We start from the raw sequence: 21174 nt of genomic DNA on the forward strand, positions 1-21174 counted from the left end.
TTCTACTTGCTAGGAATTAATTATACTTTAATTGAGTCTTAAATGAGTCCATATTAATAAAAAAATATCCTTTAATATTTTTCCACTCCAAAATTATTCTACTCCCAAAAATATAAACTAAAATAAAATATATTTCTTCTTTTAGTATTAATACTTTAAAAATATTTCTACTTTCAAAGATCAATACTCCCGATTCTACTTTCAAAGATCAATACTATGATTAGGAAATTAATATTCTTATAAGCGTCTACTTAATTGTCAAGGTAAGTCAAGCCCCAAATACTAAAATTTTGATATCGTTAGACATAATTTCTAAAATAATAGAATTCAACATTAATTCCTAGTCAGATATTTTAGCCAGTTCAATTTTTTTGTAAATTCATAAGATATATCCATGGAAATGGATGATAAACCATTTAAATTGAACCCCGAACCGAAAAAAGGGGTATTATAAGTTGGACTGCCACGTGTGTGTGTCTGTCTGTCTGCCTGTGGCATCCTAGCGTCTAAACGAATTTAATGAACCGATTTTGGTTTTTTTTATTTCGTTTGAAAGGTAATTCAATGGAGAGTGTTTTTGGCTATGTTTCAAGTGCGAGGACAGTACCCTACAAGCCATAACTGTCGGATTCATCAGTAGTATTTCGATTGATGAAACGATTAAATTACTAAGAATAATAAATAATCGGGCTTTGTATTTTTCAAGGACAAAGCACGATTGTACTTGATTGTTGTATTTTTCAACTGTAAAGCAAAAAATTTCGTGAATTTTTGATCAAAACTTTTCGTCAGGCAATCTTTTTTTTAATTTAAAAAAAAATGGGCGAGATTTAATTTATGAAAGTATAAATTTTTTACTTTTTATTCCACAGAAGTAGATGCATAAACGAAAATGTAAGATTTCATTCCACATTTGTTATTCGCAGATTGCTAAACTTAAAATGGAAATCCTTCGTCAGATTTTTGTATTTTCTACGCATGAGTTAGTAACTAAAATGATATCAAAAATTCAGGTAATATTGTCAAAGAGAGCAAAAATATCCGGATTAAGGCGTTTGTTAAATTTTAGAACTAGACAAATTATTTGATATTCAAATAATTTTTTAACAAATTCATGTCAACATAACTTTTGTCGACATCACTAAACAATATTAAATATTAAATTGACTTATATTCATTTGAGTTAAACAGTTTTGTCATGTATCAAATATTTTTTTTAATGGCAAATATTCATTTTATTTGTATTTAAAACAATTGAATAAAAAAAAAATTATATTTTTTTTCGTGCTTTGTTTAAAAAAAGAATTACAAATTTTTTTTTGTGAAAATAAAAATGGCTTTGATATTTTATTTTTATTATCTCTTATGTATTTTAAATTTTCATATTATGTACGAATAGAGTTAATTGTTTTTATTTATTTAAAGTCATTAAAAAAAGCTTCTCACGACTTTTGTATACAAATAGAATATACTTAAAAAAAGAAAAACTTTTTGCACTCATATCGTAGGAGGAAATAGCTTGTTATTTTAAAGAAGAATTTAAATATCTTTCACATATATAAAATATAGTCCACAGTAGATACTGGTGTATTTTAAGGTATTTTTATTTTTTTTTTTTGGAGGTTCACATCTTTGAGGCGGCAACATTCTTTTATTTTTGATAAATGATTTGATAAGACTGTTTCTTTGTGTAAGGTCTAGTTTGTCATTTCATTACGAATAGAATCAAACTTGACTATCGCGTTCATATCGTTGAATTCTTTTATTTTTATGCAAATTTGTGAAATTTTTAATTATTTGAAAAGGGATCCAAATCCCTGCGAAAAGTGTGTACAAAAAGACCAAAGTCATATGTAAACTTGAATGGCATAAAAGTATATTTCCAATAAAGCCAGTTTCAATGATAGCGTAAATATTTTTCGTTAATTGATTTTAAATTAAAGCTGTCAAATTCTTAAAAAGCACCCATCAATTTTTTAACACCTACACAGATGATGAATTTTTTTTATAAACCTCCTAAACAGTTCGACTTCCACAGTGAAGAAGTATGTGGTCAAATCTGAAGAGAACCTGATCGTTTTGGGTATGGAAAATGCCTGTCATAAAAGTTTTAGTACTCGTAATAAGACCCTAAAAGCAAAATTTTCATGTGATTCAAGACATTTAAGATATCCGGCAAAAAAGAAACCGTTATACGATGTATTCAAAAAATATTATGGGTAAGACATAGAAAAAAAATTGTTTACGTACTGTGGACTAAGATATTTATTTTAATTAGTGAAAAAATATATAAATGAAAAAAAAAATTTTTTTAGCTTTTCCTTTTTAAGCTTTTTTGTGAAATGGCATATCCATCACATAGCAGATTTGAGATAAAATCATCTCTCGTATTTATTTAAAAAAAAAAAAAAATTGTTTTGGAGTAATCAAATAAGTTAAAATAAGTTATAAGAAGAATAAATAAACTTTGAGACATTGTTTCGAAATTTCAAATCATAAGGTCCAAGATGTAAATCGATTTATACGGGTCGAGTAATTATTGAATGGAAAATGATGGCTTCAGTAGTCTAGAATTAAGAAAACATCGTTTTCCATATTGAAAGAAGATAAAAACGTACCTACCAAAAAAAAAAACTTGTATCCACATAAAAATTCCATCCTTAACATAAAATTTCACTCACAATAATAAATCCAAACAAAATCTTTTAAAAATACGTTTGAACTAGGTAAGTAAAGATATTGCACACCTTTAAGAGAATATGTTTTGAAATAGATTTAAATTTGTTCCACCTACTGTACAAGGAAAATCTATATCTTACAAATACCCCAAGAGCTAGGCCTGTCAATGGTACAACAGCTGGTAACGTTTTTAAGAGTTTATATATGACAGCTAAATGTCGGATATTGAACTAAGTATTAATTTTCTAAATTGAAGTTATGTTAGGGATGAAATATGTCTTGCATCATCATCGATAACCTTAAATTTTTATGGTATTATTGATTCAGTCAATATAGACGAAAAAAAGCCGGACCTGGAAAAAATTACAATAGTGACTCTGAGGTTATAGATCGTTAGGGGGGCATGTAAATAAGAGAATTTTTCGTTCCGCTGTTTTTGAGAAAATCAAAATAAATGGGGGAAAAAAAAATTTGGAATGCGTTTTTCTCGGAATCTATTGGTTTAAGGGAAAAGTTTTTCAAATAAAAAATGTAGAAGACATTGTCAGCTACATTTTATGTCATTGGAGCAACATCATACGAGTTAAATTACAAAAAGTAGGTGGCGTTAAAGTATCAAAAAAGGGGTTTTTCACGACTTTCATTAAGAAAAAATGATGTTTTTGTAAAAGTGTAAATGAGAAAGTTGTTTGACTCAAAATTAGCTTCAACTTTTATTTGAACAATTTTTATGAAAAACTTACCGTTTCCGAGCTATAGTAAAACAATGTATGTTTAAAATAAACCAAGAAAATAAAAAAGAAATCAAGTACTCCTTTTCAAAATTTTAAAAAAAACTTTCAGATTTTTTAGCAAGCTGTATTTCAAAAACGGTAAGTTTTACAAAAAAATTGTTTGAATGAAAGTTGAAGTTAATTTTGAGTCAAACAACTTTTTCATTTACACTTTTACAAAAAAATCATTTTTTCTTAATGAAAACCGTGGAAAACCCTTTTTTTGATACTTTAACGCCACCTACTTTTTGTAATTTAACTCGTATGACGTTGCTCGAATGACATAAAATGTAGCTGACAGTGTCTTCTACATTTTTTATTTGAAAAACTTTTCCCTTAAATCAATAGATTCCGAGAAAAACGCATTCCAAATTTTTTTTTCCCATTTTTTTGGATTTTCTCAAAAATAGCGGAACGAAAAATTCTCTTAATTTTTTTTTAATATTATTCAAACCTTGCATATCTCCTCAAATCATTATTTTTGGCGTAAAATTTGAGAATCCCTTTCCAAAACCAAGAAGTACAGCGCACACACAATTAACACCTGACAGTCCCGGCTCTTTACGTATAAGGTTCGTAGAAACCTTTACATGTATATAATAAATATTATGTTTATATTCTACGTAGAAAGTAATGTATAGATCTCATACATCATTCAAAATGCGAAATAGAAAGAAAACACGTAATTTGTTTTTATCATAGAAGAGGCAGGCGATGTTAGTTCTAGCACGGCTGCCTGGCTGATAGAAGTGTACTATACTGGCATTACACTAGAACTGTATATATGTAGTACTTTAGAATGTTAGGAGAGATTCGAGAAATAGGTGTCTAAAGTGGATTGATGTGTGAAATATGTCCATCAACAAAATGACTGTCACGGATTATTCATACATATCGAAATTTATTAACTTTTTAGGTTGTGAAGAAGAGCGATAGAATCAACTGTATTCTGACTTTCAGATCTGACCAAAAAATCTAAGCTTATAGATAGGGCAACGTGAAAATTTTAATTAATTGCCATTGTAGCAAAATAGATGTACCAACAAATGAAATGTACAAAAACTAAAAAACCCGCCGACAAATTTTTCGAGTACAGAACCCTAAACTGCGAATTCGATTCCTATAATCGGCACTATACTTTAATTGATATGTGAAGCATGCATGTGGCGCTATCTTGGACGATCCTTATATCGTTCCTTGCAAATAAAATGTCGTCGATCTTTCGATTTAACTGAGTGGCTGGAAAAATAGAATAGAATAATGTACAAAGCGAAAAACTGATATCGAACGTTTTTTGGCACATAGTGGGTATTAATATACCATAATATCAATTGTCATAATATCAATTTCTTTGAATTTAGGCAAAGCATTTTGAACAGTTGAATCGAAAAACTCGCCGAAGCATGAAAGTCAAAAGGTTATTAATTTCTGACGAGAGAAGAATATTTTTAAAAATTAAAGGGGAAAAAAACTAGAATCCTTTTAAGAAGAACAAACGTTCTTAAATAAAGCAAGCGGGTAAAAAGGGATTGGAAATAGAATTCTTACAAAGATAAAAAATTTTTAGACTTTCTCTGATCTAATAAATTTCATTGTCTACTGTCAACAAATTTTATGCACATACATACATATATTTAGAAATGAATAAAGAGGTAAAAAAACTGTAACATCGTATTTTAAGACAAAATTTATCTTGTCTGTTAAGAATAAATATGTACCGAATAAATTGATGTTTACAAAAGCTACTGCTGTTGTAGGGATGAATGAGATCGTGAGCACAAAAACGCTATTTCTATGATGGGTTTTGTCTGCTTTTTTGAGAATTGTTAAAGGAAAGTTTGATAAATTTTGTATATAAACTTAGGATTTAATCGAGCCTAAGAAAATTTTTTTTTGTCTGCCACTTATGCAAAGAAAAATGTAATAATAACAGAAATCGTCGAAGAAAATGTCAGGAGGTTTGCATAACCGAAAATGTAAACATTGAAAAATTGACGTTGTGAAAATTATTTTCCAACCTTTTCGCTAACCTTTCCAGCAATTTTTCCCTGTTATCAATACCTTTGCCTTAACATATATGGCAGACAAAGAAAACTGCCGAATAACTTGCGGCTACGCTTTGAACCTCCATTGATTGCCAAACTTATTTTTATTAATACTCAAAGTCACGAAATTTCGCTTACATGATATGATCACGGTCTAAATTGTGTAAGGGTAAAACTGTAGCTACTTACAACACGATTCAAATAGTGTGTGTTTTATTGATAATTTAGATGTAAACATTTGCAAAAGGTGTAAGTAAAATATTTGAACAGAAAAAAAACCTTATTATAATATGAGACGATAGCAGGACAAAATACTGTTTTGTTTTCTTCTTTTCTAATCATGTTTTGTGGCGAGGACTCAACTTGCTTTTGTTATTCTTACACCGAAAACAATGAACTCGGAAAGTTTTTGATTACGAGGAGGGCAAACTTTAATTTGTTGAATGTCAATTTTTATGCTATGCTAATGGAACGATAATTTAACACAAATTCAAAAATTAAATTATAGGGAATGCTCGTTGCCCGACAATTTGGAACTGACGATTTTCTGTAAGTTGTCGGAAATTCTGGACAATTTTTAAATTCCCATTTATGTAATGAATACGCAGTTTTCTATCAGAAAAACTTCCGCTGAGACTATTACATTTGATTATGTCTTTGTTAATCAGAAAATATTCCCGTTTGGCGATTGAAAAATTTCCATTGTTTTCATTATTATCTAGAAATAGAAAGATTAGTTAAATAATTGGTTAATAAGTTGACGATCAAATACTACTTAAATACTAATTTAAACTTCTTAATTTGTCTTTGTTGCTTGTTCCTTCAATACATCAATTCTTATTTAAAATTATGGAAGTACAATGATTGGTTTTCATATATCAAATACCTATAAAAGAATAATTTTTTTTAAGTTAGACGTGAAACGAATTTAAAAATGAGTTCGTTTTGATTATTAACAATTTTTTTATTTTATATTTTGATATAAATGTAAGGTCAAAAATGATTGGCATATTGAAAATGTATCATGTTTAAAAAATATAAATAAAATGAATTTTACTACTACTACTAGAATGTTTTTATGAACAGAGAAAGTGAAAAAGTAAAATTGATTTTAACTGTTTATTAGGTGAAAGTAAAGCATATTTATTTTTGTGGTATACTTTTTATGATTTAGTTCAAGGCTACATGAGGCTAAGCACAATTCGATTTTGTTGAAATAGTGAAATTATATATCGTTAAAACACTATCTTATAACACCTTATTAGATATGGTCCAAGTACAATCGTATGCGCTTCGAAGATCTCATATCGCTTCAAAGTACCTCTGTTAACAAAATCATTGTTATTACAGAACACTGGCTAGGCGGTATGTATGGGCCTATACTGATTGCCTTTGAGGTTGAGTTTATTTGAAGCATTTTTTCTAATCACCATTATTTTCGAAGGGTTTTCTTGAATTTGTAATTAGGCAAATATATTTCAACATTTTCAGTAAAATAAAAGAGTATAAATAATTTCTATTTTTCTATTTCGTTTGTTTCAGTACCTCCAAGTGTCCGTACCAGTCCAGCTAGTGGTCAAGTTACAGCTCGTAAAGGTGGTTCTGTAACATTGGAATGTAAAGCATCAGGAAATCCGGTACCATCTATACGATGGACACGAAAAGTAAGTGTGAAAAACTGAATTATTATTTTAATTTTTTATTTGGGGGGTTCGGTGTGCTTGTGACAAAGTATGCTCTTAAATAACATTTTAAAAACGTTTGACAAAACTTCATTCTTGCATTTGCTCATCAAGTCTAGGCTTTTCTCATCACAAAAGAAAATCGGATCCGACCATCAAAATTCTTATTTTGAGTTTCACTGATTTTTAGGATTTTGACGTTTATATCTCAAATAATGAATACAAAAATGCAACTTTTTTTTTTGTTAAGATGTTTATAAATTATTACCCTTTTTAGATATTTTAATCTCTATTGAACATATTTGTGTTAGGAAATTGCCTAAATTTACAAACTATTTGAAAGACACAACTTCTCTTTATACAAGTTTTATAGGCCCTGTTGAAGGTTTTAGTAGCATTTTGTAGTTGTTGAGTCAGCACTCACGTCTACCGTTCGACAATCTTTAATCGCGTGATGAGAAATTTCCCAAGTGTTCTGCACATGCGTCAAATATTTTGCGGTTTAAATATTCTTTAACTTTGTAAATCATAATCTCTACATAATTTTATATAAATTTATTTTTTAATGCCCTAGCTGATTAAAAACTGATTGATTACGTGATGATTGAATGATGTTTGAGAGTGAAAATAATAGAACAAAGAAATAATCGAAATAATTAAATTCATTTTGACTCACCATGTTTCTATCACTAGTTTTTTATAGTTTGCTGAGTACATATATTAAAAAAGTACACGAGTATGTTCGAAAATTTTCGAAGTTAATACATATTTTTTTTTTGCTTACACTTTTACTCTCGTGATGAGAGCAATTCTCAAAACTTCTGAAGAAAAATGAAGGAAGAAAAATTCGAAAATATATCAAATTTTCTAAAGAATAGGAAAAGTTTCAACCTCATAAACCGCTTGAAAAATAGAAGTCTTTTTTGTAATAAATCGAGCTGACGGCCGATTAAAAACCAACAACTGCTCATTTGAGAAAAAAGTACCTAATTATTTGATTTAATTATGAATCTATTGCTATATATGTCCTGCGATTTTAATCTGTATATTGCATCGACTAAAACTTAATTTACTAATACTAGATTTATACCGAACAAATAGGAAAGTCAAAATCATCAGAAATATCTAAGTTAATCGATCGCTATGGATTACTTTACGTCCTAGAACTAATTAATGTAAAACATATCCTTTATTTACATTGATAAGGAACTTTATATAACATTGTTTTCAGATTTGATGTAGTTCAATTGTATTTTGCAATCAATATACATATATATAATTTCATTGAGTCAATTTAATTGTATATCTTGATGTACTTACACCATTTAATGTAAATTCAAATTCTAAACACTTCTATCTAGGAGTTGTTACATAATAACTTCTCTCTGGATATCGTCATAGCTTTGGATTGCATTTATAATCATCCAAGTAAAACATTTCGATAACTCTTGGTAACCTCATTCGCACTCTCAAACAAACTACACTAACAGGTAATGAAAACAAATATATTGAAAACTGTTGTGATAATTATTTTACATTGATATCGATTTGTTTGTAAGAGATCAACTAAATTCGAGAATAATCCATTCAATGTTTTATCAAATTCCGAAAAAAATTGATCGATCATTAAAGTAATCTATTTCTTTATATATAAAAATGAAAAATATTTCTTCTGGCCATCGAATCACACTTGAACGGATCGAACAATTTTGCTAATTCTTTTTTTGTTGTGTTACCTATTGTCAGGAAAAGGACTTTGTGAAAGGCAAAATTATGGAAACATTAGAAAATTTAAGGAAAAAAATTCGTATCGCAGGAGCTGCGTTAAGTAGCGAGTTCCCTCAGATATTGAAAAAATAACATATTTTTCTTAAAACCGAATATTGCATTTTTAATTTATCAAGAATTTTTATTTCGAAAACTAAGCGCTTAGGGACAAAATCATGAGAGTTCTTTTTTGCTTAAAACTGATCAAAAACTACAAACAAAAATTTTATCTTAAAAAATTTTGTACTTTGCGCATCCACCCTTGTTTATCGGTCGATTTTTCTCATTGACGAACTTAACCTTTCAAATACCGAAACTCTTCTTAATACCAAAGTTTCTTCAAATCGGGCTTAAATTGCGACCGCTACAGAGTTTACAGACACATAACTGTGTAGATATATATGTATAAACATATATTTATTTCAGTCCATCAGATAGTAAAATTTGTGTTTAGCGGGCGGGATTAGCGGGGGCGGTCTTATGGGTAAGTTTAAGGTTCTTAGCGGGCGGACTAAGCATAGCATAGCTATTAATTAATTAGAACTGCAGGTTAATGAAAATTAATAATCGCTGATCAATGGTTAGAATTAAATAAATTGTTGGTGAAACGAAGTTCACCGGGTGGCCTAGAGGTATTCGTTGTGTGCGTAGTCATGGTAGGGACCATAAAATCGATGCCAGCGCTGCCAGTGATTAATTTTAGCGATAAAGGAGGCTGTTATTACTAATTTCTTTACATTTTAATTTCATAGAAAATGTCAAATTAAAATTATTGGAAAACACTAATTAATTAAACTTTATTTAAAATTTGTGAAAATAAGAAATCAAATTGCACAAATATTATTTTTCAAATGTAAATTATCATAATTATTGATTTAAATTTGTGAGACAATAATATTAAATTTTCAATATAAGTCATAAATGCAATCCATACAATTATATATGCATCCATACAATTCTATAATTAAAGTAGTGTATCGTTACCATGGAAACGCCTCCAATAAAACTCACACACGGTGCGAATAAATATCGAATTAAATATTCTTAGTTAATACAGGACAGCGTCTATTGAATAAGTTTACATAAAGATAAAAATTTATGTATTTTTGATATGTTATAAAATGCTAACTATTTAGTATCCTTAGTATCCCGGTTTATATGCCCGCGAGTATTTGTATAAGTAAGTTTATAATGTTGATACGAAGACAAAATACAGTTTGTAACATTGCCAATAAAATCGGTTTTGTTATTTATGTTTATAGTGTGTTTGTTCTCAATAAGTTTGGTTTTAAATCCGGAATTACGATCTTCTTCTTCTGCTTTTTTTTTTTGGGATATTATTATTGATTCTATCATAAAAAGTTTTCTAAAATATTTTTATTTGATTTCTGTTTTTAACGGTAAAAAAACAGTGTCGCCAATTTCTATAACTAGAAATAAGTTTTAGTGTAAATGTGTTTTTTTTTCTTACTTAAAAAGAAGTACAAAAAACCTAAAATTTCTGTAGAATATATGTAGTTACTAGTTCGAACCGTTAGGAATTCCGCAATGCGGCAGCCGTTTCTAAAAACAGACTAAGGAAATAATAGAAAAGTGATTAAAAAAAATTAGAATAGGCAACTTTATTACATATATGACATACAAATTACATACTGAACAAAATTAAATATTAATATTACTTCTCTAGCTTGGTTTTTTCCTAAGCGGTACAATTTTAGACCGTGAGTCTATTTTTCGTCATCAGCCAGGATCAAAGGCTATAAATGAGCACCAAAGTTCTCTTTAGTGTTATGGATTTTCTAGATTGCCCAAAGCATGGAATATTTCAAAACATTACTTTATTTTCAATCAAATTTACGTGGTGTGATTCGTTTCCCGAAACAAGACGCGAGTTTATTAAGGTTATTGTCATTATTTTAAAATAATCTTCTCTTTGGTAAAATCGCTTGGATCACTCTGTACATATAAAATACTTAAATAACCATCTAAAAACCCTTTTCTCTACATAAGATTCACGTTGTTAAGAATACTAATTCAAAAAGAAAACCTATTGTTGTGTATCCCACTAATTATATTATTTATTTAAATTTATTAAATATTTATAATTCTCATCCAGAACATTCAGAATATATATATATATATATATGTATTCTATAAAATAATAGAATATTCCTGTATAGAATATATAATTATGAATATAAATAATTTAATATAAATACGTTAATATATATTTTAGTGATTTTATATAGTGTTAATTAAATGCATAAAATATGTACTCTACCAACTCTGACTATGTAGTATATTTTATTTGGCCTACCGTTGCACCTGTATTGCTACCTGATTATTTAGACCTAAAGCCAAATGTAGTAAGGGTGACAGTCATCAGACACGAATAAAGCAAGATTTGTGAACTTGATGGATATTTTATTTAAGTCGTACAAATCCCATTTTTGTGATGCAGATGCGAAGAAATTTATAAAAATGTATGTGTAATATTAAGACCAAATACTCGTAAATTGTTTCCTAACTGACGTCTATTTTTACTCCAAATTAACAGCCTTAAAAGTTAGAGCCAATCCCTTTTTTATGATGTGTGTGTGTAAAGGTGTTTTTTTTTGAGGTTTACAACTTTAAATGAAAATAAAACAAGAGAAAACAAACAATTGACTGAGTTAATTGTTGAAATACCATGTATAGATAGTGTTGATAACACATACATACATGTCACACATATATAACTGATATTCTCATATAATACATACTAAATAATTTACGCCTAATTAGCGTCCTCTAAGGTAAACAGTGATGTTTACGAAAAAATGTTTCAAACAAAAATTGGTTATTTTTTTATAAGAAATATTTTTTACATTTAAACTTTTGTTCCATCTCTAACGGTTTACAAGATGGATCCTACGGACCCAAGGCCCAATTGACCTATGTTGCTCATTTACGAACTCGACCTCACTTTTTACGTCCTCAGTACGCTGAAAAATTTCAGCTTGATATCTTTTTTCGTTTTTGAGTTATCGTGTTCACAGACGGACGAACGGACAACCGGAAATTGACTAATTAGGTGATTTTATGAACACCTATACCAAAATTTTGTTCATAGCATTAATATTTTTAAGCGTTACAAACTTGGGACTAAACTTAGTATACCTTGCAAATTAAATATATGTAAGGTATAACAAAGAGACCTATTTTTAGTATCAATGAAACTGACTTCATAGGAATGGCAATTTTATGCCGATTATGTTTGAATGTGATTCGGATCTTGTAACCCCCTAAGATGGCACAAATTTTAATAAAAACGTATTTGATATAGATTGATACAAATTTTCAATTTTTGTTATTTTGTTTCTATGGTGTTAAAAATATATTTGTGACAGCTATATTTGTGACATTATGGCGTTGAAATCTTCATTGGAAAGCCCAATATCATGTTCCTGATAGAAGTGCCCGACTTTGATTTACTCAGAGAAAAGTTTCTTGACTCTTCAATTTCCAGTTTTACTGACTTTTCACTTACCCTAGATTTATAGCTGACTTTTGTATAGATACCTAGAGTATAAAATATTTATATAATAAATATACCACTGAATTATCAGTTATGATTAATAAATATTGTTTAAATATGTTATATGCTTACACTACAGCTACCAGCTAGCTACCTGTGATAATATTATTGTCTGGAAAAATAATATTCTGGTTTATGAGGTGTCTCAAAATGTTGGATTTACTAAAACAATATACTTAGATATCTTCGATTTAATTATTAAGAAAATATAAAGCATTTCATGTTTTCTTTGAGAATAATTTATAGGAGCCCAAGGCTTGAAATGGGTGCTAAAAATTGCGAAGAAATAGAATCCTAGTAGGTCCCTGATCACGTGTCAATAGGCTTTTCAGATTATTTCGTGTCCTCGGTCTTGCATTTCCATAAAAAGTATTGCATTTATATTATATCAAAATTAACTTTGACTGGAACGGAGACAGCAAATTTTTCAACAACTTTAGTATTTCTTAAGGTAGTACGAGCCCCAAGTAAAATTTTAGACTAAGGGTTGAAATTATTTCATATCTGCCTTGTCTTATCTTATTTTAAATTTAAATTTTAAATTTTGTTATAATTTCATGAATGAAGACGAAAAATAAGAATACAAATTTTCGATATCTGCCTTCGAAATTCTGAATTTTCGATATTTTAAAATTTACTCCAGATATCGAAAAATTGTATTCTTACTTTTCGTCTTATATTGTCAAGTTATAACATAATTCAACATCAAAATTGAAAAAATATATTTTTCTTCATTTGTGTCCCCACTACCATGTTCAAACATTCTAAATTAGTGCGACACAACGGGTTTTTTTCAATAATTCATTAAGGTTTTTATTTTATTTTGAACAGTTTTTTTTAATTTCCACTAACCATTTTTGGAGAAATCTATGAAAACATATAATCATATAATCCATCTTCTTTTTTACCATAAAACCAATGTGCCAATATGCCTACAAAAAACTTGATTTAAAAGAAACTTTGAGTCAACTGTAATAAGATGAACCCCATTTATTGATAAAATTATGCATGCAGAACCTTTATTTCTGAGTGATTCTGGAGGTGTCTCGCCAAATAATCTGCCTTTAAACTTCAAACTGTATATAGAAAAAATAATTGTCTATAGATCCCTGGGATCGAATTAAGAGACGCCTGACACAAGAGCAAGAATTTGAAGGTGTGGATAGATCAGAAATTTGCAAATATTTCGAATTTCAAAACTTTTTTGAGCCAAGATTTTAAAAGTTAGAACAAAATAACATTTCTTATTGAAAACTTTCATTAATACACTCGAAAAGGCTTGTCTACTTTTTCCCACTCACAAATCGTTTTTTTTTTCGTTTCCCACACCATTAATCTTAAAAAAATACATGTTTAATATTAGAACACTCTGTAGGTAGGTAAAACACAAATTATTGTTTAGTATAAAATGTGTTTAACATTTGATAATACAATTACATTGCAAACACAATGCTACACAGTATAGTAAAGTACTACCAGAGCTTAGTAGTACTAGGTTCATTAATAGAACGTGTTACCATGCATTGTCTACTGTACTATACATACAGAGCTCTATAGTATTTAGTACTTGTAAGCACATTTTGAATGTGTCACACAAACAATTTTCAACATATGTTCAATTATTATTATTATTATTATGACTACCATAGCAATACTAAGGGGGCTTTATATAATGGGTTTTCCTTCAAGACTGTCAGAGATTGAAAGTTTAATTTAAGGATGTACGATCGCAAGGGCAATTATGGTTAAAAGGCTTGATTTTTATACCATGTATATATATGTAATATATATCATAATATATTAAGTTTAGTCCCAAGTTTGAAACGCTTACAAATATTGATGCTAAGAACAAAACTTTGGTAAAGGTGATCATAAAATCATCTAATTAGTCCATTTCCGGTTGTCCGCCTGCCGCCTCTCGGTCGCCTATTTGTCGTCTGTCTGTCGTCTGTATGTTGTCTGTCTGTCGTCTGTCTGTCGACTGTCTGTCGCCTGTATGTCGTCTGTATGTTGTCTGTATGGTGTCTACCTGTCGTCTGTCTGTTGTCTATCTGTCGTCTGTCTGTCGTCTGTCTGCCGTCTGTCTTTCGTCTGTCTGTCGTCTGTATGTTGTCTGTCTTTCGTCTGTCTGTCGTCTGTCTGTTGTCTGCCTGTCGTCTGTCTGTTTGCCGGTCATTACTATAACTCATAAACGAAAAGAGATATCAAATTGAAATTTTTATAACGTGCTAAGGACGTAAAAAGTGAGGTCAGCTTCATAAATGAGCAACATAGATCATTTGGGTCTTTGGTCCGTAGGACCCATCTTGTATACCATTAGAGATAGAACAGAAGTTTAAATGTAAGATGTACCTTATAAAAAAGTGATCAATTTTTGTTTGAAACTTTTTTTTCGTAAACATCGCTGTTTACTCGTGAGAGCGTAAATTGTATGGCATGCATTATTATATTGGAATATTATTTATGTTTGTGTTATATGACAGTGTAATCAACACTGTCTATACATGGTATTTCAATAACTAACTCAGTCAATTATTTGTTTTTATATGAAATTGGACTAAATCAGCTACCAAATGGTTATTTACCAATACAATTTGATCAAAGTTTGGATACTCGTAGTGGAAAACCCTTTATAACTTGCAATCTAGCTACTACACATTCATATAATATTAAATAATTTAAAATTGGTATGTGTGACATCAAAAATTATTTTTAATGTTTTATACATAATAATAATATTATTATGAAAATTATGTTCGTACATAATAATTAATATGATATTTTTATGTTATTGTTTTGTTTTCTTTGTTACGTCATTATGTTTATTTTTTATGTTTTTTATGTAATTTCGATTATTTTTGTTTTCGATTCGTTATTTTGAATTCGTATATTGAGCAACAAGTATGAAATTTTTAGCAATTACACACAATTACACACGCAAGGACGCGCAAAATTGATTTTGATGACAAAGTTTATGATTTTGATGAACCATAAACTAATAAGTTTCCAGAGAAATGCGATTTTACATTATTTATGATATCGTTAAAGTATTAAAAATAATGGCCCCCAAAAAAAATTCACTTCTCACGTCGTTTTTTATGAAACTAATGTTTTTTGATTATTTTGTTTCCGTAGAACACGAAAATTCACTTTAAAATATGATTAGAAGTATGATTTTTTAACAATAAGCTACATTTGTCTTCGAATCGAACCTTTCGAATTCGGATTCGGGAGCGGTACTATGCGCTTGATCTCAAAAACTTAATGTTTGACATTAATTTCGACTGAATTTTCTTTTTCCATAGATCAAAATTACCCTTTAAACTGAATTTGGAGGCAAATAATTTTTTCCGATTTTTTGGAATTTTTCTAAGGGGTAGTACCCCTTCAAAAAAATCGAGAAAATCGAAAAAACTATTTTGTCATCATTGTTGATGAAACTTATATTTTTAGACCATTTTGATCCGTAGAACACGAAAATCCATTAAAAAATATGATTGGAATTATGATTTTTCCAAAATCAGCTATATTTGTTTTCGATTCGAACCTTCGAATTCGGGAGGGGTACTATACGCTGGATCTCAAAAACTAAATGTTTGGCTTTAATTTCGAATGAATTTTCTTTTTCCATGGATCAAAATTACCCTTTGAACTAGTTTTTACTGAATTTGGAGACAAATAATTTTATTCGATTTTTCGGAATTTTTTTAAGGGGTTCACCCCTTCAAAAAAATCAAGAATATCGAAAAAAATGTTTTGTCATCACTTTTGATGAAACTCATATTTTAAGACCATTTTGGTCCGTAGAACACGAAAAACCACTTAAAAATTTGATAAGAACCATAATTTTCAAAAAATCATAATTTGTTTTCTAATTGAATCTTTCGAATATTATACATGTTTTAAGTGGTGGGCTAAATTCATTAATAGTTGTAATGGGCTAGTATAGTGCATGGTATATGCATGAAGGAGGTGCACTCAGCTTCTGAAATTGAGGAGTTGATAAATGAAATTGTCAGCGGAAAGTTCGTAAAACACAGATGGTATCACAGTGGGCTCAATAGCCTAAGTGTGTCCTTCGTGGACAGCCAATATAACCTAAACTAACCTAACCTAAGTATATTTTGTACTTAAATACTTCACTTCTTACAAAGACATAATAATCCAGAATAAAATAATTTTTCATATTTTAATTTAACACAATAAATAAAAATTTAACTTGTTCATGCCATTTGCTCTCACTCCCTTTTATTTCCAATGAGAATAAATATAAGCTACCAAATTTATCAGAGGAGTTTAGTTATTTTTATTTTTTTATGTTTTCAAGCAAAATAAATATTATTATTACTTTTTTTTTTTTGATCATTTGAATGATTGACTAGAGAGAGAACTGAGTAAAGTAAGTTGACTGACAAGGGTTTTACTCTCTGTGTGTTTTTGTGTTATATACTTACTTTTTTTCCCCAGTCAAAATGACAGCATATTGTGTGAAATTTATGAAAAAATAAAAAAATTGTGTTTAGGAACAAAAGGGAATGAATATTATATTTTTTATTTGAGTAAATATTACCAAATAAAAATGCGAAACACGTTGAAAGGTTTCTATAATAAACTATCAAATCAACGTTTTCCAATGCGCTTCTTATTTTAATCAAAATGTCGATGGGTTCCAATTAAAAAACAACTTTGTAATTATGTCGACCGTCTAAACACAAAAAATGAAATATCTTGACCCAAGAAATTTCCATGTTTTGTATTTTTTGAATAGAAAACAAAAATTTTCATAGAGCAAGAATAATTTATTTTTTCTGAGTAGAATTTGAAAATATGTGTAGAAATAAAGTTGTGATGTTCGCAGGGAAAAATGATTTTCCAAAATAAAATGGGTAGTGCCGTAATTGTACTCAAGAAATAGTCACTAATGACAAGTTATTGTTTCGTGGCTTCAATACTCAATTTTTTTTGGCGGTACTTCTTCCTAGATGATTGGATCATTGTTCACCCTTCGTAGATTACGCACACATGAAATCTTTGTCTGATTGTCCAATTGGATAGATGACAGAACAATGCAACAGTCAAAAAACACTTTTTGCTTCTCGTAAAAACTCTCCTGAGAAACTAGTATTCTACCAGCCTCGCTCTTTGACTCTAATAATATAACCAATAGAAATGGTTTCCTTAAATTTTTGTCTATAAATTGCCTTATCATTAGTAACATGGTCTGGGAGAAGGCGTAAAAAAATTCACACTTATAGAAAAACTACTTTTACTAAGCTATTTTTACTCAAAAGTGACCAAATTAGGTGAGGTTAGATTGGCTGTCCTAAGATATGACACCCTAAGATCATAGGATTGATTGTGATACCGAAAAGAGTGATTTGGCGTATTCCTGAACACTATTCTATGAACCATCTGTAGCTGTTCAAAAACAGCAAAAGCACTTTAACGTCAGCAAAAGGTTGCCAAAGAAAGGCTGACTTAAATGAGCCAATGACAAGATCTGGAGAGTGATAGACAAGATGTGACATAGTTTTCTCCTTATCCTCAAGGATACAGTTCTTGCAATAATCATGATACCCTAGTAGGCCCAATCGTTCAACGTCCCTGCCGTCTAGCCAGTGGTAAAGTGCACTTAGTGAAAACAGTAACCCAAGAGTAATCCAAGACGGAGTTTTAATCCAATAGAAGTTGAACTATGAGCAGGGATTCCGGCGTATTTGACATTCAGGCTTATTAAATGATGTTTAAAATGATGTGGTGGGTGGCATGAAAAAGTGTGAATGATTTTTATCCAAAATAATATGTGTTGTCATTTAAAATAGAAATGGAATAAACACAAACATCATATCTTTTCGTTTGTTTGTTTTTTTTAGGATGGTGCACCGATCGGTTCTGGTGGACAACGTGTTCGTGATGGGTTTAGTATCACATTAGATCATGTTGATCGTCATCAAGCTGGTGTTTATCAGTGTACAGCTGATAATGGTGTGGGTCAACCGGTTACCGTTGACATGCAGTTACATGTTTTATGTAAGTGGATGATATTTTTGTTTTTTAAATATTTGGAATTTGAATTATTTGGGTAAAATAAATAGTTTTGGACAACGAAACCTTTTTCTTAATCCTCTAGCTGGAAGAAGGAACATTCCGGATACATTCAATTTCAGGAAGAGTGATTTTTGTCGCGTAAATTTTTATGGCTCGGTAGCATAGTGACACACTATCAAGTCGCTCTTTCCAAAGAAAAATTCGACCGAAAACCGTAGCTGTAGCGAAAAGAGCAAGAAAAAAAGGATTCAACCCATGGCCATAATTTTATAGCCTGACGTATGTTATATAATGGTTCGACTTCGCTTAGATCTTTATATCCAACTTACTAGTTTAGAGTTGTAAGTAATATACTATTGAGGTCATCTCTCCATTCATGAATGAAAGCATCTCCTCCTATGGGGGTCAGAAAATCTCTTTTAATATTTTAATAAAATTTAGAATTTGATAAATGTTTGTATAAAGAGAAAATCCTATACCTAAAGAATAAAAAATATGTCGCCTGATATCCGATATAAATCATTAAAATTTGGGGAGATTTTCTTCGGTATTTCGAGAAATACTCAACTTTTACCGGCTTTTATCACGAAGTTGATTAGAACTACATATAAGAATAGGAAATTCATACAAATGCCTAACCAAAAATCTACTTCATATACTATTTGGGTCAAGAAAAAGTACTTGTAGGGCTACATCTCTTTGTATTATGGATCTTTCAACGGGTACTTTTTATATTATCTCGATTTTATAAAAACATCTTTTATGAATAATCCAAAACAGAAGATAATATAAAATATTTGAAATGCCAATAAAACTATAATCATATGTATATTTATATTATAACACAAAAGACATAAAAATGGATTTTTCATTAAAAAATATAAAGAACACTTTCCAAAAAAAAAAAATATGTGCCAGTATATAGAATGTCAATTTAATTTTGAACCTTGTGTTTGGAGTCAAGAATTCATTACAACGACACTGAAAGAAAGATTTTAAATAAAACAAGGAGACAAATTGAATTGATTCGATAAAACATCACTTGGTGAATTCTTTGAACACTTTGATATGTTTATTGCCAAGGTACATTATTTATTCCAAACTGTAACTGTAATAGCATCCGTTCACAATGACTGTCCATGGAGAATTGTCTTCTCCATGGACAGCACTCGTAACTTCATGTATATCGGAAACCATGTACAATTTTTTTTATTCGCACAGCCATCAAATATCGGAGAAAAAAAAAAACCATAGAAATTTCGCTTCTTGACTGACTCATGATTTTTAACAGCATCGTAATTAACTTGCTGTACCACTGTCGTGTTGTTTTTTCAAAAAGAAATTTTTTCCTGTGTTGTGTCGAAGAAAATAATAATAATTTTTATGTGCTATCTAACTTACCGACACAACGATATAAAGATAATAATTTTTTTTTTAAAAAGGTTTTTTTTTATTTGTTCGAAGAATATTGTTTTTTATTATACAAATATTTTCGATCATAAAACTGGAATATATTTATAAATTATTATTAGAATGGAAAACCTTTAAAATTTGATCGAGATTTTAATGGAATTGCGTGTTTGGAGATAATTTTTTTTCTGAAAGATTTTCATTTATATATTCTTGGTCAGAAAATTACTTTTTTTTTAAGGTGTATAAATTTCGAGGTAAAAAAACCATTTATTTTATTGTTTTAAAAATTTTGTACATACAATTCATTTGTTTTAGTATCCGTTAAACGATTCAAGAAACCTGCCCTTTCAAAATTCTTAAAGAAGTCATGATAACAATACTTTAAGGATTCAAAAATTTTCTTAATATTTAATTTGTAATCAAAATTATCCAAAAATTCAAAATGGCCATCTTATATACAGGTTGCACTATACCAGCATTGAAGATTGGGCATTTTTTATAAACTATGCAATGTTGGTGTCATCATGAATAGTCTAGTTCACATGTACGATTTTTTCTAACTTTTTTGTATATTCTCCGAAAATTACGAAACAGGTGTCATTCGATTCGTAATTTTATGTAGAAAGTTTACTGAAAAATCCGAAATGGCGCTGAAAAAAATTGCAAAAGTTAAAAACAATTAAGTGAAAAATAAAATAGGGGGCTCAGTTTTTTTGAATAACTCAAAAAATATTGAAAATTTTCAAAATTTGAAAAAAGATCCAAAAAGATGAAGACATTTTCTAAAATAAAGTTCCGACTGCCAAAATTGTATCTCTAATATTTATAATTTTTACAGAGCCTTGAAAATAGCGCAAAATACGGCAAATCTGGCTCTCGCGCGCGTTCTGTCTCTGAGACCTACTAACAAAAAAATTATTTAAACCTATAAAATATGAATATTAATAAATAAAAAAATTAATGTAGTTTGGAGATACATGAATAAACAATAATCCGTGGTTTAAAAATTTTTTTCCCAATTTTTCCATTAGTTATGTAATTGTTAACTAACAATTTTTTCTATATAGAATGTTAACATAAAATCTCCGATAATTATTAAATTAAAACCCCAGAATTTTTTTCCCTCCGTGAAGTTATTCTTATTAGGCTTACAAATAAATTACCGTTTTTTTAAATTTTATCTCAAAACT

At 29.3% G+C, this 21174-nt stretch overlaps 1 protein-coding gene across 2 annotated transcripts in view; it reads left to right on the top strand.

Moving 5' to 3' along the window:
- Positions 1–21174, top strand: part of LOC123305921 (lachesin-like) — a 539350-nt gene that overhangs the window by 406313 nt on the left and 111863 nt on the right. For both annotated transcript variants that reach the window (XM_044887758.1, XM_044887759.1), the window contains exons 4-5: positions 7040–7161; positions 18397–18553. In XM_044887758.1, the coding sequence (XP_044743693.1) occupies positions 7040–7161; positions 18397–18553 (279 nt within the window). The remainder of the gene's footprint in view (positions 1–7039; positions 7162–18396; positions 18554–21174) is intronic.

The sequence above is a fragment of the Chrysoperla carnea genome, chromosome 1, assembly GCF_905475395.1.
Source record: "Chrysoperla carnea chromosome 1, inChrCarn1.1, whole genome shotgun sequence".
Taxonomy (NCBI): Eukaryota; Metazoa; Arthropoda; class Insecta; order Neuroptera; family Chrysopidae; genus Chrysoperla; species Chrysoperla carnea.